The 27386-nt window shown below is 44.8% G+C and overlaps 1 protein-coding gene across 3 annotated transcripts in view; it reads right to left on the reverse strand.

Annotated features, from left to right (window-relative positions):
* Window positions 1-4037: 4037 nt before the first annotated feature.
* The window catches only part of edil3a (EGF-like repeats and discoidin I-like domains 3a), a 96713-nt gene continuing 73364 nt past the window's right edge, over window positions 4038-27386 (reverse strand). For all 3 annotated transcript variants that reach the window (XM_076015139.1, XM_076015136.1, XM_076015137.1), the window contains 2 exons: window positions 12200-12355; window positions 4038-5339 (listed from right to left, as the gene is read on the reverse strand). In XM_076015139.1, coding sequence (XP_075871254.1) covers window positions 5190-5339; window positions 12200-12355 — 306 coding nt within the window. In that variant the 3' untranslated portion in view covers window positions 4038-5189. The remainder of the gene's footprint in view (window positions 5340-12199; window positions 12356-27386) is intronic.

Consider the following 27386-nt stretch of genomic DNA (forward strand, 5'->3'; position numbering starts at 1 on the left):
AAAATAACCATAGGCTGCAAGCGATCACGGTGAAAGAGTCGTCCTCCATCTCCAGCAGTGATAAAGAACTGGTCATTAGAGAGACAGAGTTTTTCCTCCTCATACAAGAAATCAATTAAAAAAATTTGTTGGAAGAAGTTTTGGATGTTAGCGGGACAATATGAGGAGCTTTTGTGTAATGTTGTGCCCCCATGTGAGGAAGAGATGGACAAAGTATCTTCATGCCTGCCAATATTTTCATGCACCTGATGACGTAGGTGAGAATTTGCAACGGAAATTGAACATTTAGTGGTTTAGTCCGTTATGTTATATACTTGACGACGGGCCTTACCTCAGAATATCCACCTTGACCGTGGCCTCAGATTTGGCAGGTGCTTATCAACTTTCCAGATGCTTCACACTCAGCTGTGAACCACTGCGGTTCGTGCACAAACAGGATCACATTGTCTGCAAACAGCAGAAAAGAGATCCTCAGGTCACTAAACTGGACACGGCCCCCCACCTGGCTGTGCCCAGAATTTTTGTCCATACAAGCTATACACAGAAGCCCCCCACAGAATACCTAGGGGCACATGATTGTAAGCATTTTACAGATAATCAAAAAACTCTTGTGGACTGGTTGGGCAAACCCCCAAGCACCCTCCACCACCCTGAAGAAAGTGGTCCTCAGTCCGAGGTTCAACAATCCACTGGACCCTCCTTTACACCACCCTGGTGTAGACTCTACTGGCAAGGCTGAGGAGAGTGATCTCATGGTGGTTGGAACACACCAATTTGTCTTCATCAAGATGACCACGACACAAGTCTGCTATTCAAGTGGTAGTGCCTCCGAAGGCCAGGTAGTCTTGAGGAGACATGTCAACCAGGCAGGACAGTAAGGCAACATCCAAAGCCTTGAGGTAACCAAGGTTGCACCCACCATTAGTCTTCCACCACTGCAGAATAGCTTAACTATACCTTCACAACGGACCTGCTTCCTGTACAGAACATATAGTGAAATTGAGGAGGACCTCATAGTTTTCCTTTCACCGACCAACAATGTCCTCATTTGAGCCAAGCATCTGTCCCACCCACTAAACCATGTAGGGAAGTTGCTACCTTGCTCCCTTGAGGCACCTGAAGATTTGTCAGAATCTTCTTGGAGCTGATCCAAAGTCTTTTTGCGTGACCTCACCAAACGCCTCCCACAACTGAATTTTTGTGTTGGCAATTGCCACTGCTGCAAAACTCTTGGCCATGCGGGAGAGGTAGGCCCTGTAGGCCTTCTTCTTCAGCTTCACAGCTCCTCTGACCCTGGATGTCCACCGACGGCTACAAGGGTTGCTGCCCTGACTCGCACTAGAGATCTTAAGCTGGCAAGGGCTGCATACATTTCTGAGTTTGGACAAACCCATTATTGCTGAGAAATGCATATTCCCCCTTTATTCTCATTTTGTGACACTTTATGGTAAAAAGTTGTCTATTTGTGCACTGTCTGGAAACATGAAGTTTAACACATCTATCACTCAGCTCTAAAATAACTGTTGCACCCCTTATTTTTCGACACTTTACGGTGAAAAGCTCTTTCTGGATGGGAGTCCTCTGACTTCTGAGACTGAAGGTTCGACACATCCATCTCTCAGCGGTCCTACAAAAAGGGTGGATGCGTTTCTTGGCAGTTCACAGCTGTCGACATGTTTGGATTCCTTTTTTCTTGGTTTGCGAGTTTTGAAGTGAGCCATTGCATTTCTTCATTTTCACTCTTGATGTTGTTTTGATAAATCCCCAATTTCTAAACAGTTCTTATTTTCTTTATATACACCAACACAAAACAAAAAGCACATTTCAACCAGTTTGCCACTTAACCCGTAATGCAAGCTCATATTTTTTGAAAGTATACCTTTAAGAACTGTCTGACTCGTTGAAAGCAAAAGCTGTAGCAGTAACGGTGCTGTAGCCATGTATTATTTCTCTCTGGATTTGCGTTTGTTCATTCCTGCTGTTGAGGCTCAGTGTGACGTATGTCCCTCGAAACAAACTGACAGCTAAACTTTCTTTTCTCTTTCTTAGCTCAGTATTTTTCCATGTACTTCTTTGATTCTAACTAATTTGTACATTTTGTGCAATTTCATTTCTGCATATTTTTTTGGTTCACTTATACTGCCTGATCAAATAAACTGTGGATTTCTGCACGTGGGCATACTGCAAAGACTAATTGTCTTTAACTGCCGTTAAAGTCTGCTGCTAGTATTTAGAATTAAATATGGGCAGGTTACAACCAACAAGATGTTCCCTCATGGCTAACAGGAGAAAGACGCAGTGCCAGTGAATGGCAGCCGTGACTGAATGTCTGACATGTGGGCCTCAGGTGGAACTTGCAGCTCATTAAGATGAGTGACAAGTGCAAAAGTGGGAACTTGATTGGCGGAGAATGAGCAGAATACATATAAATAATCCAGAGGGTGTGAAAAGAATGGCAAGCAGCTGATCCTTTTTTTTTTCCACAGGTATGATTTTATTTGTCAAACTGAAGGAGCTTTTGTTCCAAGCGACACATTTTTGACTGTACACTGATCCTCCCGCTCCTCCGCAGAGTCTGAATCTAACAGCGTATGTTTCCTAGATAGCGATTGACAGGAGCTGAAATTCACGTTTTCAAAACTAAATAAATAAATAAAAAAAACAAATATGTGAGAAGCATAGAAACGCAGAGACGTGATGAGTTTCCTTTCTGCTCACTTTGCCCGACCTATGGGATGACATCTTGCACTGCACAAGACAACCGGCGTTTGAGCGCAAAGCGAAAGGCTTTAAGGAGAATATAACGTGCGTGTGCACATCTCTGATACGCTCTGCTGTTCAAACTCATGAATCATGAAACTTCCTCAGAAGGTTGCTCGGCGGCCGACAGGAAGATGTCTACGCCGGAGCAGATGCCGTCCAAGCCGGGCTTTTTCATGGCCGATGGAGAGGAAAATAATAAAGTGGGAAAATCTTTGCATACAACGTGTTTCCTTTTTAATCCAAGCCTTTGAAGTCAACGTCCAAATGATTAAACTATTTAAAAGAGTTACATTTCTTGAATCCAGAGCTAATTGCTTCAGTGAGGTGTGAATAAGCTTTGGCACCACAACACACGAGACCCACTTAATAGACATGCCCGGCCAATTAGAGTACAAACAAGTAGAACACAACTGGGCCCCAACTCTCCTGATTACCATCTTAAAGTTTCTTTTCGCAGACACATGGCAAGCGTTTCAACATGTGACACATTTCTTTCATCCAATTTCAAGTTTGTTGTACTCTAAAACTGTATTTCTTTCTTTTTAGGCAATTGATGTGACTGGTTAGTTAAGCAAGTAGATGCAAACTGTCAGGCTTGATTAGTGAAACACGGGGCGTAACAGCACACACATGGCTCCCTTCCTGTTCTCCGTCAAGCGTTCAACAGCGCAGGGAAAACTCGTCAAGAACCACACTGGAACTGGAGTAATCCAGGCCTATTTTTAAGCGGCGTGACGTGACACCACAGGTACTTGTTGCTTTCATCTTTTAATGCAGTAAAGCACAACTGTGGTTTCGGCGCGGGATGCAGCAAACGGCAAAACACCGCAGTCGCAATGAAAATGGAAAAACAGAAAAGCAAAAAAATAGAAATAAATAAACAAAAAAATCTGCAACAACAAACAGGCCGGATGTCTTGACGATGTACCGGTATTAATGTTTTAAACACTCTCTGTATTGTAAAATTCTTTTGAAACACACCGGGAGCTCATCCCAACAGGTATAACATCGTCATATACTCTGAAATGAATTTGCAGCTTCGCACTCATGCTGCCACTCTTCATTTTCAATGTACACTTGGGATGATTAGCTTTAATATATATATATTTATTTATTTTTTTCTGACATAGCTGTGCTCTGAAAAGAAAGACCCCATTTAACATTTATCTTGGTAAAAGGAGAATGAATTTGAAGTCCCGACAAGGGATTTAAGTGATTCAAGTGGTGTCATCATAAAGTAATATTAAAGACATTTCTGAATAGGTGGCCACAAATGGAATGACAACAATCCTGAGCTTTTTAATCAATCACCTCATCTCTACAGGACGACATTAAGACATTAAACAGACTTTTTTTTTTGTATGCATCTGACAGACAAATAAATCTATATAAAACCAAACAAAAGGATTAACGGAAACATTATTTGTACGTACAGAATAAAATAACAATAACAATAGTCGAGTCGTCGGAATTAAAAACCATCGGGGGCGGGGTTATCTTACCTGTAGACTGCTGAGAAATGTCAGTGCCGCACCAGTTATAACTGCAGTGCTTGTTCTCGTTGCAGCTGTCAGTCATTATCAGTGAGCTTTTGCAGTGTGTTCTAATGTTTCAGAAATATTTAAAAATGCACATAAAAATAGGTCCCAAAATCAAAGCTCTCAGGGTTGGAGGTTTTTCTTTTTTCTTTTTTTTTTTTTAGAACGACTTAAAATACATTTATATTTCACGCACCATGCAATTTCTTAAGTCTTATTACATATGTTACAAGAGCTTTTATAGTGCTGTGATTCCTGTAGTGATGGCCATTAAGAAATAAAAAAAGAAAAAGAAAAAAAGGCATGTACAGAGAGCCGTGTCTCAATCAAAGTAAAAACAGGTTTGACAAAGTGACAAGGTGATCTCGTCATGATATTTTTCAGGGGACAACATATGAAATTTGTTAATCACATCCAATGAAGCACGGCAGACAGATTCCATGTCCTCGTTAAAAAGTGACACTGTACAGTAAAGATTCATCTGGAGACTCCGCCCCCAACCCTGAACCCTCCCCTTACCTCCCTATATATATTACATAAAATTTATTACGGACAGGACGGTTGACCTCTGAAAAAAAAAAAGAAGGGGGGGGGGGGGGGGCACAGGTCAACTAAAAAAGAGGGGAGTGAAAGGAGAGAGACAGGCTGGGAATTATTGTACAAAATAACAGACAGTAACCCACCAACAGCCAAACACATAGTCTTGTAAAACCCCATTATTGGAAATTAATTTCTTTTTACAGGTTGCACAGTTTATTGTTGAAATACTGGGTGCAGTGCTCCAGTACGTCAAAGGACAGTGAGGGGGGGGGGGAGAAGGGACATGGCAAAAAACAAAAAAACAAAAAAAACAAAACTGAAACCAAAAAAACGATGGAGGAAAGGACTTCACTCTTCCTCTGTGCAGCCCAGGATCTCCACGCGCAAAGTGATCCTGCCGTACCACGACCAGGGAAGGATCCGGATGAGGCGGGCGTAGATGGGCGGCTCTATCACGTTCTTTCTGTGCGTGTCGTTGTCAAAGTTCCCCTGGAACACCTGGAGCGGCAGGACAGGAGAGACATCGTCGTTGGCGACGTTTTCATTTCGAACAGATGCAGAGAGCAGTATTTGGTGCAAGATCTGGAGTTTTTAACTGTGCTGGATCAAAAATAAAATATGTCAACATCAACTCCTGATGGCTTTTGGAGACAGGCAGGGGCGGGGGAACATTAACGGCTCGTTTCATTCCTTCCCTCCAGACTCTGTCCTTGAAGGATGCGCAGCATACCGCAGGTATCGAAGGACTCGCCCGATCACAGCCTCCGCTGAAACACTGCGAGGAGGAGCTGAACGTTCACTGAACTCGCACCTATTCCTGGCTTTTCTTCTGTGTGCGCCGCACATCTGAGCACAAGCCGCTCTCCAAGAAAACCTATGATCTTCGGTGGCTTCTCTGCTTGACTCGACCATGCAGGGTCCAAGACAAACAAGTGCTGTACGCACAAACTGCCACTAAAGACGCAGGCCATTAAAGGATCTGTGGCTAAAATCTCCCGCAGAGAGAACGCAGGCGATATGCATACGGACCTAACTAACGAACACACACACACACACACACACACACACACACACACACACACACACACACACACACACACACACACGCATCAAAGGAGCTGCAACTTGGCCTGGAACTCACTTTGCTATTGGAAGCTTTAATCTATACGTTGAAAAGAAAAACAGTGCGCAGGGGCAGCTCCCATGAGATAAAAGACCACGTCCATGGAACTGGGCTGGATTCACTGTAGGAAAACCAGCCAGTGGGTCCAAGGAGCAAAGTCCAAGTGTTTGCGGTAAAAAGGACTGTTTCAAATAAGTGCAGCGACCTTGTTGGAGTCGGGAAGTCAAACAGAGCGAGAGATTCTTGTGAAAACAAAGACGTGTTGGGATAGAGCAGGGGAAGGCATAGCAGGGGTGGAGGTCTATCCAACATTCCGATATTCCATCCTATACTCCACTCTGCGTTCTATGCCTAAAGCTACAGAGCCAGACTGGATTTGAAAACCGACTTATGGCATTTTGATCAAATCAGATGGCTGCACCCAAAGGGCTGATTAAAACCAGTGCAGATGACTTGTGGAGATAAGAGCAGTAAAAAGTGAAAATGCAGATTTAAAAAAGATTTTTGAGTATATTCAAATGTGCACGTGAGACGACTTAGGAACTTTAAATTGTCCGTATTTGTGTGAACGGGTGTCGATCTTTGTTTGTCGTTTGATGTGGCCCTGCAATGAACTGGCGATTTGTCCAGGACAAGCTGTCCATGACAGCCAGGACAGGCTCTAGCAGACCCCTGCGACCTTGAGGGCAGGAGGACGTGGGTATAGGAGATGGATGGATGAATAAATAAAAAAAAAGCCCTCGCACTCACCATGATGGCAGCATTATGTATGGACAGTCAGCAGACCTGCTCAACAACCATTGGTATCACTGAGAAACAAGGACTCTGAATCTTATTGTTGAATATCAGCGTATTCACCAATCATCCTTTTTTTTTGTTTTCACCCCAGAACTAAATACAATATTTCAGATCATACATTTCAGAAAATAGATTTAACAAAGCGTTGGAGTGCAGTTGGTGCAACGTGTTCATGTCCATCACTTTTAAGTAACTAACAGACTATTGGCCCCTGAAACTTTTATTGACGTTGTTTGTGGATTTCTCTCACTTTAACAAAAGAGTCTCAGCCAAGGTGTAATTGTCCTGAGCAAACTCAATCACACTGTGGACTCTCCAGAAGCTGGATATATGAGATGTAACCGCTCCAGATCAATTTGCCGTGATATGAAGGGGGAAAAGACATATATATATATATCTTTTGTCTCCATCTCTGCATTGTTACCTCTTGTGTTATTGTTTACACTGTTCTTGCTGTCTTAGTGTTTTTCTCTGACCACAGGTGTACAGATTTCTTTTTTTTTTTTTTTTTTATAACACATGTATAATAGAACCGAGAGCAGGCCATCTTTTCATCCCAAAGTCTTTTTCATCATTTTGCCTCCCGCAGTGTGAGCCATTCTTCCCTCAGCCTGTCTCATCTATATTCTAACAGGGGCTTAGACTGCAGTCAGATAAGGCTTGCATCTGCAGACAAGCAAACAACACCACAACACAAGCTATTCTGGACTCTGCCCACTTCCCCCCGCCCCCTTTTCTTTTTAGTTTTTAGAAGGGGTGCAAAGTTTAAGCGACACAGTTGTTGCACGCTGTTGCACAGAAACTGTGCGATCTAATGTTTTATTTTGAAGCTATGAAAAAAAAAAGCCTTGATCTGCTCATCGAAACAAGCAGTTAAAGCCACAATTTAAAATGATCAGATCTTAAATATTTCATCTCCAAACTCTTTAAGATTAAGACAGAAGTGAGAAATCGCCTTATTAGTGATGCTTCTTGTTTGACGCTGTTAAAAAAAACAGTAGTGAGCAACTGAGTGATTCAAACAATTTAGTGAGGACTCGTACATCACTAACGGAAACAGTCGCTAGAACAGTAGTGTGTGACTGCCACATTTGTTCTGTATATTAATAATGCAGCTGGACTGGAGAATTGGAGGGTGTTTGGTCCACAAAAAGACAGCAGATATTCCACTCCAGTAGTGTGCTGGCTTCCTTACAACTCTTCGTGTTGGGAAGCGAGTGATGTGCCACTCTCAAGAGAGATTTTCCTCACCCTTAAATGTGGCAACGACCACGGCGGCAAAGAATAGAAAACAGGCGGGGAAGAGCATAAAAGTGCGGCTGATTAAAATTTGAAAAGAGTCACAGCGTTTTTTTTGTTGACACCTGAAATTCAAATTGCATGAAGAGATGGTAATGCGGCGAACAAAAGCAAAAACAAATCAGCATGGTAATGACATCACCGAGAACACAAAAAAAGGGTGAGGAAAGGGGTGAGAATTGAAATTAGTTTTGAGGGTTTAAGAAAGTGACAAAGACATGCTGGACTGCTGTGTTTTTTAAGGAAACAATGCAACAGAAAACAAAAAAAAAAAAATCAGCTTTCCAGTGACATTTGAGGAAATGTGTGCGACAGTGACTCAGTGCCTTAGTTACAGTTTACTTAGTTACAGAAATTTGAAAACGACATCTTTCTGTGTTTTTTCTTCGACAAAGAACTTTTTGGAGCGAAGCAGGTTTGCGTGAGCGTCAGTTTAAAAGGCATGGTTAGCAAAATTAACCCTCTGTTTGCAATCTCCAGCAAACTCTTAAGTTTGACATCACTTCAACAGGTCTGACAGGCTGTCCTCAAAACTGAAGGACCCGCTCCAGGGATGATGCCATCCAACTAGGGGAGGTGCAGTGCCCTTTGTGACATCACTGAGGGCTAAATCCCACAGGATCTTTTAGAAAAATGTGAAGGTGGTGGTACTTTCTCATTTTTGGGGAGAAGTTTTGCACAATTAAACCTGTCGCTGGTGCCCGTGTCCTTTTCGTGAGTAACGTTAGCAAAACTAGCAGAGGAGCTGCAGACAGAGGAGCTGCCGCTGCTGTTCGACGACCGAATGAGGCGGCCTCACGTCGTCGCGCTCTCGAATTATTCCATCTGCAACACAACTTGCGGCATACAGGTCACACTCCTCTGCGTCTGACCCGGCAGCCACCAGCCTCCTCCTCCCTGCTATTGATTTCCGGGCCTGCGGGGACTCGGGCTTTCTGACCTAACGTGTCTCTGGAGATGGGAGCCTTCCCACTCAGGGATAGGATTAAACATTCTCCACAGGTCAAGAGAGCAGGTTGACTCCGACAGCCGTCACGTTGCCTCGGTCAGCTGGGTTGACACCGGGAGGGCCAGGCCTCGTCTTCATTGAAAGGTCAAGAGAGTGTGTGCGTGTGTGTGATGGGTGTGCAACACCCAGCCGCACTCCAACGCAATTAGGCCACTTATTTTAAAGAGGACGCCGTTAACTTTTTTTTGCAATTAGATCGCTTTCACTCCGTCATATCTCACTTAGCGCATGAGGGCTCAATCTCCTCTTGACTGTTTTCTAAAAATTCCATTACCTCCTGACCTGGAAGGGATTGAGGACTCTAATGGCTAATTAACCTCGTGTCAGCCCGAGTCAAAACACGATTAAACATAAATCAATTGCTTCGGTGCTTGACTGGGCTCCATCAACCCAGTGTGTAAATATTGACGGCCGGGTGGCGGCGGCGGCGGGTCCCGACCAGGCTGGAGTGGTGACCTGAGTGTGAGGAGCTCAAGAACGAAGGCCTGAAGCCAGTGGATAATTATGGAACGCACCCTGGATTAATGGTGTTCAAACAATAGACCTTCTAGCTCGTCTCCATTACCGAGCAGCTGAGCACACGTGCGTGGGATTTGTTTGCGAAGAAGAGGCGCCGGCATCATGGACTCTACTGGGTGTGTGTGTGTGCGTGCGCGTGCGTGCTACTGTGCCCTCCTTTGACAACATCTGTATTCTGACAGAGCCTCCTCTCTCAATCTAGATCTGAATGCCTGCAGCCCCTGCCACACAGGAGCTGGAGGGGAGAGCTGAGAAGAATACTTACAAGCCTCTATCGCTGTGTGTGTGAAGCAGACAGCCAGACACACACACACACACACACACACACTGATTCAGAGTACGGTGTGTGGCAGGAGGAGCCTCGGGAGTCCTGCAGCCAAATGTGTCCTCCAGCATTAATGGCTGCTGCAGCCGACTGGAGGGGGAAACACCTTGAAGAATCAAACGTCTGAACAGCCCCTCGACTCCTTCCGGGGACAAACTGATTGACATTCTCCAGCGCCTTGCTAAACACGCCTGCCCTCTAATACTGAGCGCTCAACGTGCGCTCGCTCATTTTGACAGCCGGCCTCCTCAAGTTTTCGCTGTGTTTTGCATGCCAATGACACCAGACGGCGAGAGAAATGGCTTCTTTGAATAGATTTTTACAACCAAAGATTTGTCTTTGCGCCGCCCCAAGTTGTTTTCCAAAGAAACTAGACGAGACAGTTCAACATAATAATCAAACAGATCTCTCTTTTTTCACAACATTTTGCTATTACAAGCATTCGGACGTCACCCACATAAATAGATTTCTCAAGTGAAACCACGTTGGGAATGCACTGGCCAACATCCAAAGATCATTTCAGGTGTAAAAGTTCTCAAATCCAAGGGTGTAGAATTCAAAGCTCAGAGAAGCAAAACATTCCAAGGCACTGGCAGCAGCTCCAGGACAGCCGAGCAAAGGGCTGGGGTATTTTATGACTTAACAAGGTACTGCCGTATTTCAACTGGAGGTCTTGCCACGCGGAGCCAAACAAAATAAAGCTCTTGTTTTCATAAAAAAATCAAATTTGGAAGCCGTGGAAGTTAGCGGATAACCTGAGCAAAGTGCTGAGACTGCGAGGAAGCCAGCCTTGGGGCTCTCATCGGCAGACTGGAGGGCGCAGGCGATGAAATCAATTGCTGTGGCAAATTACAGACTGGAGACTTTGAGGCCATTCGGAAGCTACACACATCTTTTTATATTTTTCAATTTGAATGATCATATTTTGACCGTGCAAAATGAAGTTGATGCATTAAATAAATGTGTGGCAAGATTGCTGTGATTACTTCTGTGCACATTTTGCTCTGCCAGCGAGGAAGAGCACTTTCATAACAGTTCAACTCAGGATTCCGAGCCGAGTTGCTGTAAAATGTTCGATGAGTGTAAATGCACCGCTTGATGGTTGCTGCTGTGTTGTTCAGAGGTGTTGCTCTGCACTGCAGCTCTACGGCCACCAAACAGTCTGTCCACTCTGACCTCTGACCCCTGACATTAAAAAGACATTTTTTTTTGTTGCTAAAAACAGTGTGGACAGTCTAAAAATTTGAGAAGGAATCTGACTTGAATCAGATTTGCCTGCAGTCTCAACGCAGCCTAAAAGCACCGAGTTGCTGCCATGCGATTGGCTGATAGGACGTGTTCGGCAAATGACATTTTTTCCTCCCTGAAGAAAACAGTTTTCTTTTACTGTAATTTCTTGCTGGAAATGACTCCTGGGGAAAAAAAAAGCAAAAACACTGTTGTCACACTGGATTGATGCGCGCTCTCTGTGATTGTGCCTGCCACAGCTAAGGCAGAGACAAATGAAGACTGTATTCACAGCGGAAGAAAGATTATGCCACTCAACTTATTTCAAGCACCGCTATCATGGCTGTGTCTTGCAGCGTTAGGCGTGTTTAGCGCCGCCTGATTTTCAATCGTCGACGCGCTTTAAGTAGACAAACAAGCGGAGGAGCTACCGCTAAGCTTTCAAAACCGCGGCAGGAGAGAGAAGCAAACAGCGGCGCTATCTGAGCGACAAAGTGCTCCAGCCTCAGCTGTTACCCTGAGCATGCAGCTCTCCCGATATCAGAGGCGAGGCCGGCTGTTGCCCGGCCCGCACTTTCTGGAGTACGATTGGAATGGACGTTTACTCAGTTGAAGGGCCCGTAAACAAGATTTTCAGTGCAGCCTCAGCTGGGCCAGGTTGACAGTGTGGCCTTATCTGATGCGAAAACCAGAGAGGCGGGCCAGACCGCTTGAGCTCAGTTTGAGCCGCGGATAAAAAGGCGTTTAACGGGAAGCAGAAAGTAGAACAGGCAGATCCCAAAATGGGGGGAAAAAAAGAACAAGCCCGGATCCATAAATCTTCGGGACTTTCTTCCGGCTTGCAGTTTGCCTGCACAAGATGTTCTCTGTTCTTTTCTTTCCTTCCATCCAGACTGCACCTTACCTCCTGGTTGGCGATGCATAATTCAAAATGCAAGTCCACGCAGCGCCCACGCGTGCACTTGTGAGTCCACACAATTTTTTCCCCCTCGCGCGCCGCTTTTAGTCTCAGTAAATATGTTGGCAGTTTGTCTGTGTGCTGTCGGGGGCTGCGTTACCTTGTCCTTCCGCTGCTTCTCATCCTGATATACGTTCCACCGCTCTCCGTCGTTGCTGTACGCCACTTTGTACGAGCCGACGAACTGGACACGGCCAAAGTCTTTGGCTCCCTGGGTGATGACGCCCGTCACCTTGGTCGGTACCAGCAGGTCCACCTGACGTGACAAGAACACAGACAGAAATGTAGAGTGAGATCAAATGGCAGATTTTTTGATTATTTTTTTTTTTTTGCAATTCAAAAAAAAAAGAGCAGAGGAATGTGCCAGTAGTACTTTGTTCCCCTGCGCGTTCTACGTGTCATCAGCAGATTGACTGCAGGAGACAAAAGTCAGGTTTTCCCATTGTTACGCTGCGTTGAACAATGAGGAAAAGTCTACATCCCCGACTCAGCAAACCAGAAAGCGCACGCACAGCAGCTCGGGAGAGGCCGGCTGCTCCATTTGAGTTAATTTTTAATAGCTTTTCATTTTTTGTTTGAAGCCGCTCCCAGCACATGGGTGCCAGGTGGTAAACACGTACTTACTTTTATTGACATTTTGAGGGCTTAGTTGGGCTTCATTCAGGTGGAGTGCTCAGGAATGTTGCGCTCGGGAAATTTACAACCCAAGTTCGTGGCAGCCGCAATACGTACTCAGAACCAGGACTGACTGTTCCACTGCATTGCTCGAGACATAAAATGACAGAGTTGCGAGCAAAACAATGTTGAATGTTCTGAATATTGGATTAAAAATATCAACGTAAACACAAAAACAGGTCATCTGATGATGGCAACGCAAGAACATTGCTGCTTTAATACCTAAATTAATAGCTTAAGTGCCCTCATTTGACATGTCCTACTTGTCACTTGCATTGCTGTGCAGGAGGAGGAGTAAAAGCAGCGGCATTTTAATAGGGCAAGATAGTAGTGAGACGTTGAGGCGTCAGGTCGGGGAATTCATTTCCTTCAGCTGCTGGTTGCACGCAATGTTGAGACAACTATTAATCACAGTGATAGGCCAAGATATAACATACATGTCATGGGGCTGTTTAACAAAATGGTAGATTAAAGACGTAAGCCAACAGACAGAGGTTGTGTGTGTGTGATGGTTTCTCCTCCCTGTCAGTCTCAGCACAGAGGAACAACAGTGAGTATCTCAGCTCTAGCTCACTCCTCTGAACTCTAACCTCAACATTAAGGACGACTCCCCGGGGATCGGAGGGGTCTTCCTCAAAGCAGCCCGGCCCCCTGCTGTCAAACATATGCAGGCTCACACACCTTGGTCCAACAGCTGTGACTTGGCCTTAAACGCAGAGCAAACTCTTCTCAAAAGCCGTTCCGGTGGATCCACTCCCAGCTCTCCATTCGGGAGATGCTAAGCTAACGAAGGTGCGACAAAAGCCGTGCAAGTTGGCGAGCGGGCATAATTCCACGGTTAGCGATGCAGCGGCGGCGCAGGTATTGCAATTATTCAGATATGCACAGCAGGCCACCACACTCCATTTGTTCTGAAATGCACTATTCATGAAGAGCTCTTGTCTTTCGGTGCAGAATGTTTGCTCCTGGAAACCACTGTGGCAGCAGGAGGCAGAGCCTCCTTCAAGAGGAGAGGAGGAGCGTGTATACAGATACATTCATGACAAGCTAGGGGTGCGGCTGGACTCGCAACTAGGCGACTGTCCTTGTCCCAGCACACATGTACAGAATGTAACTGATTTATCATTCAGGCAAAAACCATGGACAAGCAAGCCAGCCAGCAGCAAACTGCTGAAAATATTTTAACACACTTCTACCCATCTGTTCAAAAATATGCGTCTTGAACACTCGTTAGGTTGTTTCTGTCTGGTCCGTCTTTTGATCAATGGTGCTGTTCAACTTGTGGATCAGATCTACGTGATATTTCCTGTGGTGTTTTCTGGACATAATTAATTTCAGCTTTTAGAAATTGCATTTAGTTACGACAGTTACAAAGCAGTTACAGCTTAGTTAGCAGTTGCAAGTATTAACATGCATTGCAATCGGTCTATTTTTGTTGGAATAGCAAAACATTCCTCTCCCTTACATAAACATGATAGGTGACAACTTTAAAAACACCATTTTGACAACCAGTTACATAATTCGCAAGAGAAGCCCAACAGAGATAGCAGTCACAGGCAGTAAAAATAAATAAATATACTCATAAATACAACCCAAATAGATGTTTTGATGGCCCAAAGTGAAACACAGGGCCTCTCAGCAGCAGTCAGCACTGCCCTCATCCTTGCCAGCTGTTCACCCCAACAAACTTGGATTGGATGTCGCCTTTGCAGCAACTTCTAGAAGCTGCTGGTGCGGTCATTCAGCAGAAAGGCGAAAGCAATTACACGTTTCAGGATTTTACTGGCCGCATTAGAGGGGGAGGCAGAGTGAGTCAGTGTCAGCCTTAATCGGCCTTTACAGTTTTCCCCGACAATACAACTGCAAGTTGGATTATAGCAGACAGGGTCAATTACTTCTTTGTACCTTTCTGCGACGAGCTGCATGTGAGGGGCAAAAGTGCACTTCTGCCGGATAAACACACGTCTCCCCGCCTCATTAAGGCCAGACTTGTGTGCGTAAACTCTGGGTCCTTATTAGAAGTGGCTTCGCACATCCAGGATAGAGAGATTAATGTGACGTGGGACGGCCTTACAGGGAGATCAGCAAGACCCAGTTTCCCTTTTCGTAGACACAGCACATGCAGACGCAGCGTCCTGCTGGCGTTCTCTCCCCCGGCTGGGGCTAATTTAACTGCTCGTCGAAGACTCATTTAATCTTTAAAGCCGGTGGGAATCTCCCACACAGTCCCTGTTTTAGTGTGCGTGCAATGCACACCTTCTCAACGTTCTCAGAGATCATCAATGTGTAGGAACAGCTGCGAGCCACATTGGGGCGACTGAGGAGGGCCGAAGCATTTCAATGCACTTGAGAGTTTTCTAAGTTGGAAAGAAAAAAATATCTAGCTAATGCTTGAAATAATTTCCTAACGCTCAGGTGTTGCTTTCGGCAAACAGCAGCTGGCCAGCCTTGGAACTCGACTGAATGCTGCCTACCCATCAGCACCCTTAACCTGCCTGTAGAAGGCCAGAGTGGACGACTCATGAGCAGGTGCAAGCACACAGCCGCTGGTTTATCAGCTTTGATGGATGACAAGTGAACGATGTGGGAGCCATAACTAACCCTCGCTCTGTTTAGGGCCATAAATGACAGAATTGACTACTTGCATGACCTTTAACGGGTGATAAAAGCTGTTGTTTTGCAGGTTTTACTAGAAGGTAAAGGTGTGTGCGTGCATGTGTGCGTGCATGTATGGAGCTACGCGGGTCCTAGTTATTTATATAGGACAGGAGGAATGAGAATTTCAGGACGTTGGATCATTTAAATAATCACATTGCTGCCACATCAGTTCTGCTCTTTTAAACAAAAAATATATTAAACACACCGTCAAAGAGAAAAGAACATAACACTCAGCCAATTTAATTTCAAACATGCATGCCAGGTAATTTTTTTATAGATTTTACTCAGCGATCCAGTCTTACTCACTAGGATTGACTGTTTTATTAGGCCTTGTCCACTTGTACATGATCATTTTTTTTTGGCCTTGGTTTGAAACACAAAACCCCTGTCTACACACCGACTGCATTAATCTCATTCTCATCCACCTGCGACCACATGTGCAGACTGTCAGGCGATGTCAAGTGCACGTGACCCCAGTGCAGGCGGAGCCAACCTCAAAGAGAAGGTGAATCATTTTTGTGTGCGCGGACTGACAATGAAGTCGTGTTAGTTCTGAATATTACGATAGAATATGAAGTTTCTAAAAATTTAAGAAGGTGCCATCGGATGCATGTCGCCTTCACTGAGGAGATATTCAGTTTATGACAAGTGAAATGTGATAGATAGGCCAAAAGTACAACTATAATAAAAATGTAATACATATCTATTCACAGTAACTTTCAGAGACAAATGGTTGCACATACAAACAGCACATGCAAAATGATGATGTCAAACAAACTAAATAAGCAAAACCATGATGAGAAAAGATTGCTGACCTGCAGGTTTGCATGCCTGACATGTGGTCTTTATATGCATTAGTATTCACACCAGGAGGTACATTTTTAATCATATTTGGTTAATAGTCATGTGGAGGCAGTTTTTTTTTTTTAAACGCTATCTAATAAATAAGTAAATAAATAAATTAGGACTTTTGCTTTATGTAGGTCTGTCGATGAAGTTAACAGTTGTAATCATCGTTCAGTCAAATTCAATTTCCAATTCAAATGAGCAGCCAGTAATAATGACAATGTGATGATGTGCGACAAAACAAAAATAATCTATGAAACTTCAGCTTTTCAATACACAGGCTCAGTCTTCCTTTGTGATTTCCCTTCTCAAGCTGTTCTTTCCACAGAGGGACGCAGAATTTGAAAAGTTATAAATGCCTACTGTGGGCTCACGTCGAGAGAGAAATTTGTCTGAGGAGTGACTCAGTGCCTCGGAGCGACGGGGATATATGGGAGCGACGAGTCCCCCTGCATAGCTGGCTGCATCAGGTTGTCTCCAGCTGGCCACATTTCCACCCCAAAAAAAAACGGAATAAATTTCAACATTTTTCCATTTTTTCTATTGAGTCACTTTTTTTTTATTTTACAGTACTAAATGTGGAATCCCTCCCACTCCCCCCCCCCCCCCCCCCCAAAAAAAAAAAAGGCTCCAAGCGGAATGAGCTGTCCTGACACAAGGAGAGACGTCTTTGTTGCGGGAGCAGGATGACTTGTTTTGGCCGTACATCAAGCGAGCCGGCTGCTTTGGCCGGTCACGGCACATCGCCGAGCCAAACGCTCCGCGGATAACGATACAAGAGAAAGCGCCAGGCGCTAAACTGCAGCACGGTGGCAAGTGTGCGGCTGGCTCTCCTCGCCAAACACTTTTCCACGGCGCGGCCGCCGCCGAGCATCCAGCGTCCCTCCGCTTCCTCCTCTTCACTGCCGGTCTCGCTGCCAGCTCGCTCTTTCCCACAATATGACTGACGTGCGCAAACACGTCGCGAGTGACACCTGCATGCAGATAAGCGACGTGCCAAGAATTGTTCTTTCGCCGCTCAAGGCCACGAGTGGAAATTCCGAGTAGATATGAAGGAAGCCCACAGGACGAATCCTGCTGCTATCGGTGACACACTGGTTTGTACCAGGAGTGAGTCTAGCAATGGATTTACTTGCTGAAACATTTCAATACTCGCAATGTGAATAATCCAAACATGTTGCTGCTTTGGTGACACAGTTTAACACTGCAAACCAATGACAAAAGCATTCTCTCTGAATCACGCACAAAATGTTAAAAAAAACAACAAAACAAACCAATTACACCAAATCATTGTTTTTTAATGCATGATGTAACTGTTATTTTAACATGTTGGTACACTGAGTTTGAGCCACTGACTAAATTTAAATTAAAAAAAAAAAAATTAAATGGTTGCAAAAAGACTGAAAATGACTGGCTGTCAATGCAGAGAAGCACTTAAATTCATTCCTTTACAGTTTGGTCAAAGAGAACGGGCACTCGCAACACCAATGGGTGCTGTCTCAATAACTCCACCCACCTTGGTCAATAGTTTGAGATAACACATTGTTGTGTTCAAACACAGCAGTCAACATAACTCAGAAATGTTGTATTAACAGCGTGTTTTCAGGAGACTCTGGGCTTCACAAATAATGCGTTTTTGGGCTCAGTCAGACTCAGATCAGGTGTTTTTTGTTAATGTCAGTGCCAGGAAATATACTTTTCCTTGAACAGCTTGCAGAACAAACACCTGCCTGGTCAGCCTTTTGTTTTTGTAGCCGTCTCTTTTTTCTTTCCTTTCCCCACATCAATAATTTAGCGCCGTCGCTAAAGAGCTTCAAAATAGAAAGGCACATTTAGACCATTAAAGTATTATTCTCTTCCTCTCTCTCTCCCGCAGCAAAACAAAGGCAGCCTTTTATCAAAGCTGACGCGAGAATCCACAAAGACAACCCGCCCCCAGGGCCTGATAGGCCGCGCAGGGGACACAAACCAGAGAGGAGCTGAGCTCGCAACGTCAACTCGTGTCTTGATGGTCGCGTGGAGCGGTGAGGAGAATCGGCCATGGCAAATGAAAAGAGGTAGGAAATCAAGCACGGTGCCGCGGATCATTTGGAGCCATTACACAGGAAGAACGGCATCTGTAGGAGCAGCGAGGTGCGTATCGTGTCAGCCAGCCGGGGGTGTCAGTGTTTTCACATGCGTGAAAAATGGCCTTGAAGCATCGTTGGCGAAGGAACTTCTGGGATTTCACGTCCCGTTTGACGCTGGCTATGACTGGGGCGGTTGATCGACAGCTACTGGCGCAAAGGTCCACGTCTGCCCCTGTGATCTGCCTGCGAATTAGGTGTCAAATACTCCAGGAGCAATTTGTCCCACGTCAGGTTCGAAATCGCGAGAGTCAGAAAGATGTATTCTTAAAATGGCCCATGGGATGTTATCCTCTTGCGCTGCAGAACTGACTGACATCAATATATCATATGAATGAATGGTTAATATCATATTCTTATTTGCACATCATTACAAATGTCAGCATTTAGCATTTAGTGTGACTAATACATATCTGTATTTGATGCACTTTTTAAGGTCATTTTTCAGAGACGGCGACGAGGTCATTTCTGCTGGCAGGGATTCTAAAGCTTTATGTTGCAGCGAGCTGAGGTTTGCTGCTCCGGTTTCGAGAGTGACGATACAGGTATTTAAAGGACCGAGAAATAGGTGAGTTAAAAATAAAATCATTTAAGCCGCTGACTGTTGCACTTGCGGCTCATCAAAACGCTTAGCCGCTTGCCAGGTGTATGAAATATTTATAACAAATCCTCACACGAGAGCGCCGAGTGACACCGTCTGCACGGAGAACGCCGTGTGCTTCGCGCACAGACACGCAAAATAAAAGTATGAAATGTGAAAACACGAATGTGTGCACAATTGGCAAGCTGGACGGACACAAGCAGCTTCCGAACAAGTAGCTGCGTATGAACCCGAGTCTGTCTTCCAGGGCCAGAGCTTGACTTTAGATTTCCTTAAATTAATGATAGGAGTGTGTGCGAGGGGAACCATGCAGAAGCGCTGCTTAAGTGCAGGCGGCGTTCTCCAGGGTGCACAACAACCGCATCCGCTTTAAACATAAGGAATGAGCGGAGGAGGGGGAACTAGGAGAGGCCCAGGAACTATTAGATATACATGCAGAGTCGCCCCGGATCCAATCTCTGCCCGCACTGATTTCAGCTCTGATGTGTTCGCCTCCGACGGCTTCTGCAGATCTCGCCGATTACGGGAGGCACCGGCGCAGATTCCCGAACCGCCCGTCTGCAGATAAAACAGACGGATGAGTCCTGCGTTCAGAGGTAGAGAGGCCGAGAGGCCGAGATTTGGAAAAAAAAACGCGGACGCGCACACAGACGACGGCTCCGTTGGATAGCGCCAAACAAAAGGGGCGACGTGTGTTACACATTCCATTCCACCATGTATTGCTAAGGAAGCGCCTCGGAGGGAAGGTTGACGCTAAAGCCGTTCAATTGAATCAGGGAAGCTGATGGATTTACCGTCCCCTTCCACAAACTTCATTTGGGAAGCTAATTCAATCAGCAGACTCGCTGCGGGGAAACCGAATCGAGAGAACGAAAGACAAGAAGAGAGACAAGGCGGCGGCATCGGCGGGCAGCATTAATATGAGAGTCTGATAATGACACTTTGCATTGCGCAGGTGTTCACGCAGTGTGGATTCTCCGGGTGTTCAGTGGTTGTTTGAGAGCAGCCCGGTGCCGTCAGTGCAGGCCTGCAGCAGCAGACTGAGAAAAACAAGTTAAAAGTTGCAGCTCACTGTGTTGCTATAAACGAAAGAGAGAAAACAGCCTTCTCCAATTTGGCCTGAATTGATGTTTTGAAACAAATAGCCAAATACAACAACGCTTGTTGCGCTTGGCAGCAAAATTCAATCAAGGTGTTTCAGCAATACCTCCAATTTATTGGACGGTTGGACGACCAATCAAACATATTTAAAATCTTGGTCCAAACTTTACATCCATTACAAGTGAGAGTTGGAACTTGGCAATTATTCCTTTTTTTTTTTTAATCCCAAACGCTGAAAAGATGATACGGACGTGAAATTGAGAAGCGCTGAAGTGCAGATGCAGCCTGGCAGATGAGATTAAGGGAAACACTGTTCAGACGTGCGTTTGCCTTAGATTTAACAGATGTGGCTAAATGGGTGAATGCGTTCCAGCGACTGCAGCCAGAACCACCTGGAGACGCCGTCCCCTCCCTCTCACATTCTGTTTCTTTAATTAGGCCAGCGAGCAGCACTTGGCTAGCGGCGCTGTTGTCATTGATTGGGCTCGACTTGGACAAATAATGCGAAGAGAGAAAAAAAAAGAAGAAGAAAACATAAAGAATGCATCTGGTGTGATGAGAACTTTGAACGCTCAGGTCTGCGGGGACAAGTGCCTTTATCTGGTCTCCGGCTGATCAATATGGTATGACGGCAATACAAACGCTGGATTAAAAGAATGGGGATAAAAGGAGGGGATAAAATAAATGTGGACAAAGAGGCTGGATTCCGTTCGAATAAACAGGCTTGAATGACGCCGAAGGCGGCCCGAGACTGAAAGATCCCCTTCAATTCTCAATGTCTGCTTTCCCATGCAAGTAATTTAAACAAAGTACTTGTGCTATTGTTCTTCGCACAAAGGCGCGATCATTGCTATTCCACATAGTCACAAGGCCTTTTCAGTCCTTTCATGCCGCGATGCCTTTTCCATCTCCCGGGCTGCTCGTCTCTGTTTTTCCGAAAGGACGGGCTTCATCTCAGCTGCATAAACACTCAAGGAGAGTGGAGACTTTCAATGCGACGTATTAAAGTCATTCTCCTCCGCGGACGGCCGGAACAAACACCGAGCTAATTCTATCGATTAGAACGGACGAGTTCAGAGCTCGCTGGCGGCACTGCCGCATTTGAGGTGGCCGTTGGACTCAGTAGCTGTTTAAATGAGTGTAATTATAATAGCCGCCTTGATTACGACAAATGCATGCTCGCAGCCTCTGAGCAGGAAGCAATCTTTCATAATTACTGATCTTCTTCTCATTGTCCCTTTCATCAACGGTGGTTGATGAAAGGAGTATTGCCTCTGACAATACCGACGGCTAACGTGCACTGGTGCTTCTTAAGTGGTGACGAGCTGCAAGAGTGAAGGACTACAGTTGTTCTTTTGTTGACGTGGACGTCGCAACCGAGGACAAATACAAAGAGGTTAAAGTGGAACTTCCTAAAAAAAAAAAAAAAAAAACAAAAAAAAAAACTGGAAGACTTGGCAAAAGAAAGTTTTGGGATGGCCTGTAGGATGATAAAACTCACCTGTTAGCACCAGTAAGGCCTGGTGTGTGAGCCTTTTCTTAGCTTTTGAATGAGTGAAACCTGTCACCCATCCATAATATGACAATACGATTCTATATCATGATATTTAGATGCACAAAGTGACAATTTCTTTAATGCGTTGAAACACAATTTAAGAAATAAACTGGCAACTTGTTCTGAGTGTAACCCCACTTTCGCCCCAAGACAGCTGGACTGGGCTCCAGCAAAAACAAGTGGGTATGGAAAATGGATGGAAAATCTAAGGACAGCAGAGGAGAGACCACAGCAAAAAAATACCAAGGTCTTAATTACGTCACGTGACTGAACGTCATGTGAGCTTTCCGTTCAGTGCAGTCTGGGTCTCATGGTGCGGCCAGCGCGATGAAGACGACTGTTTGAATACAAACTGACACTGAACCAGAACACATTGAGTGGTGGATTCATGAGAACAGATACTAGGCTGGCCATGCAGTAAGCATTGTAATGTGCAGTACAAGATAGAGAGAGAGACAGAGAGAGAGAGAGAGAGGGAGAGAGAGAGAGAGAGAGAGAGAGAGAGAGAGAGAGAGAGAGAGAGAGAGAGAGAGAGAGAGAGAGAGAAGGTCAAATTAGGTTCACTTGAAAAGGTTATAGCATATTTCATGCGCAATCAGAAATTTCATCTGAAAGCCCAACAGGCCTAACTTTTTTGAGTAGAGCAAATAAAAGATCTTCCTGTGCATGTAAACAGACAGAGTCTGGAGGTGACAGCCAGTGGGAGGCTGGTGATCCTTTTGACAGGGCTGCCTTAAATCATAAAAAACACTGAAAAGCACGGAAGCTCTAAAGGCTCCCATATTATAGCAAATTCACCTCTGCGATGTTTTCTTACGACAGAATGTCTTCCCAGCCTGTCAGTGAACTCCCCAGAAATGAGAAACGTCCACGGTTTGCTTGTTCTGCTTCCTCGTCCATCTCAGTTCATGGTCTCCCAGGTGCCAGAGTGTTTTCCAGCGGAGGCCCCCCCCCCGCCCCCCATCCACCTTCCGCCTCGTGCACGCGGCGCTCGGGAAGCAAAGCTGCCATTACTTACATCATCAGCGCTGCCTACATGCAAATCTCCACTCATACTGTAGTCGTTTGCTTAATTGTTATGCGGCCTCTGCTCACCATATGCTGGTGTACATTTACTAAAGTTTCTACGGCTCCAGGGGGGGGGAAGCAGGAGCTCTTCCCGCCCACGTTTTAAATATACAAATGCTAATTCTTCCTGCTGCTTGGTATTTTTTATTTACAGCCAACAAAAGGAAATATTTAGGACGGGGAAAAACGTGGAGTTGCAATTGATCTTTTCCGATTTAAAGGTCCAGTATGATAAACAATTTGGAGTTGGGATGTCGTTGAACCATTAAAATGAATTTAAAAAATATAAACCATATGGCCACTTTAATAAACGGGACATTAGCTGTTTTCATGTTACTGTAGTGATCAGTTTTTTTTTTTTTTGGATGGGAGGTCAGAAATGTGAACTTTGTCATCATGAGCAGCATTCCAATGTCGCAGAAGATAAAGTGCATGTGCATGTGTGTGGATATTGATCCAAAATGAATTATGTCGACTGCTCAGGCACATAATTGACTTGTCAGCAAAATACAACTTGTGTCGCCGCAGTGCATTTGACAGGTGTTCACTGACGCATTTCAGCAGTGCTTAGCTGAATTAAACATTAGCGCCGGTATAGTTTTTGCGCGCGGCTGCTACTGTTGTTTGTGGGGTTTTTCTTTTTCCCCCCTTTGTCTTCTTCTGTCTTCTCACTCTGCATCATCAGAGACAGAGGTGATTATCAGGGTGCCACAGCCACACACCACACATATTTATCACTTTAGCAAGATAATTAGGTGTGAAAACCTCGGAGACGGGGGATAACAAACACAACGCCACAACCACTTTCATCGCTTGTTTTGTAAGCGCTGCGGCCTACGACGCAATTAAATCGCTCGCAGACGGAGCCGCGCTTTTGCCGAAAGTGTCAAGCGTTTCAATTAAATGAGAAGCAGCCTATGTTGATTTCTGACACAGTGGTTGAGATGCAAAGAGTCACTATTCATGCATTCATTTTCTGCTATGTTGAAAAAACTTGGTTGCATTAGCCGAATACAAACTTGGAAGACATCTTATTCCTTACTTTGTCCAGTTTGTCACCTGTATGGCAGCTGGGAGAGGCTCCAGCAGATGCCCTTGACCCTGCGTGCAGGAAGAAGCGGGTATGGAAGATGGATGGATGGATAAAATCATGCAACGGTACCAAATAAAAATGGATGACAAATGGAAAACTGCAAATGTGACTGAAACAGCGGTCATATTTAAGCGCTTCATTGGTTCACTTTTATAATTGAGTTTATGCACTTATGTAGAAAAAGGCAATCCTGTCGATAGACCAACAACATCAAAGTTAAGCCCGACTAAATGTGCTTTGGAGTAAAATGCAATTCACACACACACACACACAAACACACACATACACAAACACACATAGACGCACACACACAAAGATAATCATTGCATTCCTGACATGATAATGTGGGGTTGTATGAGGGAAGCTCATTCTAATCCAGCACAGAAACTCTGCACCCCATCTGCAACAGAATTTAAGGGAGGTGGCAGGGAATGAGTAAAAGGGAGCAGCGTAAAACGAAAAAAAAAGTATCTGCTGTCTGGCAGTTCCTTTTTTGCTTTGTGGACATGTTAATGTGCATAATAAACTAATCAGCTTACGGCAGCTTGAACATTTGGCAGCTGGTTGCGACAGCTAAGGCTCCTCCTGCCGAAGCATCTTGAGCTCTTGATAGATTCTGGTTAAGTCCCCCCCACGGTGCAATGCACATATCTTCTGTCAGAGCGGAACAACTTCAGTTCGGTCAGTGGCAAAAAGCATCTTCAGGACTTTGTGCAGCGAGTCTTCTTTGCTCTCATAATGTTGCGGAACAATCATCTGTTCCTCAGTATTTGGTCTGATTAAGAGTGCGCTGATCTTGTCAGGCGAACCATGGCTCTCAAAACACGTCTTTTGGGTTCTCTGATGTTAAAAAGGAAGCAAATCTGTCCTTTAATCGGCTTGTGCGCAAAGAAACGTCCCAGAAACCCCGCAAAAAACCCACTGGGGTCATTAGAAGCTGGCATAATGACAACAGTGAGACTGCAGATTAAATCTGACAGTAAATAAAGGAGGGACTGTGTTGATGGTGGTGTGTGAAAAGAGCAGACGGGACTAACCACATTAACTACGTCGTTCTACTCTCAACTGCATGGTGCGGCTGCCAATTCTGTTTGCTTGTTTAGCAGAAATCCTCACATTGTCGCTCATGGCCTGCTTGAGTGCGCACAACCCTCGATTTCATGAAAATGTTAATAAAATCGTATTACGTGCGGTACCTTGAGAAGAGAGACATTCAGGGAGTTTTCTGAACTAAGAAAACTTTTCCCCGTTTACTTCCAACTTCCAACTGCATGCAGTGTGCATTCACTTGGGTCAGTTTTGTGTACAAAAAAGTGTGAGATTTACATCTCACCATTTGTTAATTTGTATGCTATGCGTGGTGGGGCCTACAGTAGGTGATATATATTGTTAGGTGTGCAGAAGATTGTGGGTGAGAATCAGCAGAAAAGTACACCGAGTTGTGAAGCGAAGAAATGCCAGCAGACAGCCTGGAAATTTCAGCAGACCAAAATTCCTATTCTACTTGTTGAGACGCACACAAGTATTTTTTTTCTGGCACACTGGGACAGAAGAGTTGAGTTGTGTGGGTATTGAGATGCAGCATCAGTAGATTTACACCCACTTATATTCTGGCCCTTGTTCCAAAAACAACAATTATGAGTAGCTTCCGTGGATAATGAAAATTCCACTAGAAATGTTGGGGTTTTTTTTGCATGCAATTGTGTGCATATTGATTTGCAACTCTTTGTCAACTTTTCAATTTTCATCTTATTTATTCCTTTACAGCTGTGCATGAGAGACAAGCCTGTATTAATAGCAACATGGCCCACACAAAAATGTTGGAAGTCAGCGTACAGCAGAGAGTGGGCAGAGAGAGTGTTCCTGAAAGAGTTCACCAAAGCATGGTGGAGACCAACTTGATAGTGTCCTGTGGTGCAGAATTAAAATAACTTTTTTTTAATTATTATTATTTTAAGAGAAACAGCAAAGAACAGGAGCGCAGAGATTTATCTTACAAACTTGACTTGACTAGAGGAAGCACGGCACTGCTGCCAACCAACTCCCCTGACTGTAAAGGAATCCGACTGTGTCCTTCTGTGTGTGATCTTTGTACCAGTATTCTTGTCACCTTGTTCTGAGGTGGGCCTCCTCCGCCAAAAGTTTTTTCTTTGGACGTTTTCCCATGATGAACATTTGCAATAAATCACGGTGGATTTTTGAGATATTAAATATTGGGCATGGTGTTAATGACTCCTTGGATGAATGTAAGACCCTGTCCGGTTCTGCTCAGCGAGAGATTGATAGCTGGTGTGGTAAAGACTTTTTGATTGCTGCCACTGCACACCACAGGGGGTTTTCTTGATTAATAGAAATACTTAATTTGTCATTAGGGTGGATTAATTCCATTTATCTATAGGGTTTTTAGAGTCAGTCAGTAATGTCACTTGGAATCAATTATTTGCCATGGCAACCAGTGTGAAGAAGACACTGAACGTGGGAGTGCAAAAAAAAAAAAAAAAAAAAGGAACCGTGAAGATAAATTGCCCGATATGAAGAAAAGAAACATAGTCCTCTGAGGGCTGAACTCGTGCACTCTACAATAGATAAGTATAATTTCAACTCCTCACATATGCATGATATTGTATGTGCACAGAAATGGACCTCAGTGGAGCGAGCCATTGATTTTCCCACTGCGACCGCTTTCCTGCCAGCACAGCATGTAACAGGAGACCACAAGTTTTCCTTTACCCACAGCAATCAATTGTGCTTAGGATAGAGCCTGTCTGTTTCGGAATCTCTGGTACGCAAACCTGCATACTGCCATGCTTTAGCAAAAAAAAAAAGAAAAAAGAGGAAGCTTTCACTATAATAACAACAGCAACAAAAGAAGAAAAAAAAACATCTGTCTCAAGACCTGGTCAATCTAATAACGGCCAGGCGAGTCGGTGTGAGTACAGAGAGCCATCTGTGTCACTGCCAGGGAGGTGGCGGTGCGCGCTGAGCGAGTGCTGCAGGAAGGCCACGGAATCAAAGAAATTCCACTGATCTTCAATTCCCTGAGAAGGCGATCCGCATCGCAATTTCTCCTGCCCTATCAGTCATACAGCCTGGAATGAGAAGTGATTTCTCACTCTGAAAGCAGGAGGCATTACTGGCTTTTATCTTGAAAGGAGAAAAAGAAGAAATCCCAATAAATGGGGGCACGCAAGGGAATGAGGGAAATTGATTAGTATGTATCTTAAACTCCCCGTGGCCTCCATCGATCTCACTTATTGCCGAGAGGGGGGAAAAAAGCAAACAAAAAAAAAAAAGAAGAGGGGCGTAAACGGTCATTTAGCGACGGGCCTTTTACAGACGTTTTCAGCCATCAGTCACTGTAATAAAAACAAATGGATGGCACTTCGCAGCTAGAGATAGAAAGCCGGGGCCGTGGCCGAGGATAAACAAGTTGTCGAGTGTCAGGACCACACAGGTCGACGGCGGCGGCGGCGGCGGTTCAAAAACAGCTGATAAGACTTCTTCACAGCACCAGCACGGAGGTCTTCCGAGCAAGAACGCCGAGGGACAGCGGTAGAAAGATGC

Source organism: Nelusetta ayraudi, unplaced genomic scaffold (genome assembly GCF_046127955.1).
Source record: "Nelusetta ayraudi isolate G7.1 ecotype Tasmania unplaced genomic scaffold, CSIRO-AGI_Nayr_v1 ptg000181l, whole genome shotgun sequence".
NCBI lineage: Eukaryota > Metazoa > Chordata > Actinopteri > Tetraodontiformes > Monacanthidae > Nelusetta > Nelusetta ayraudi.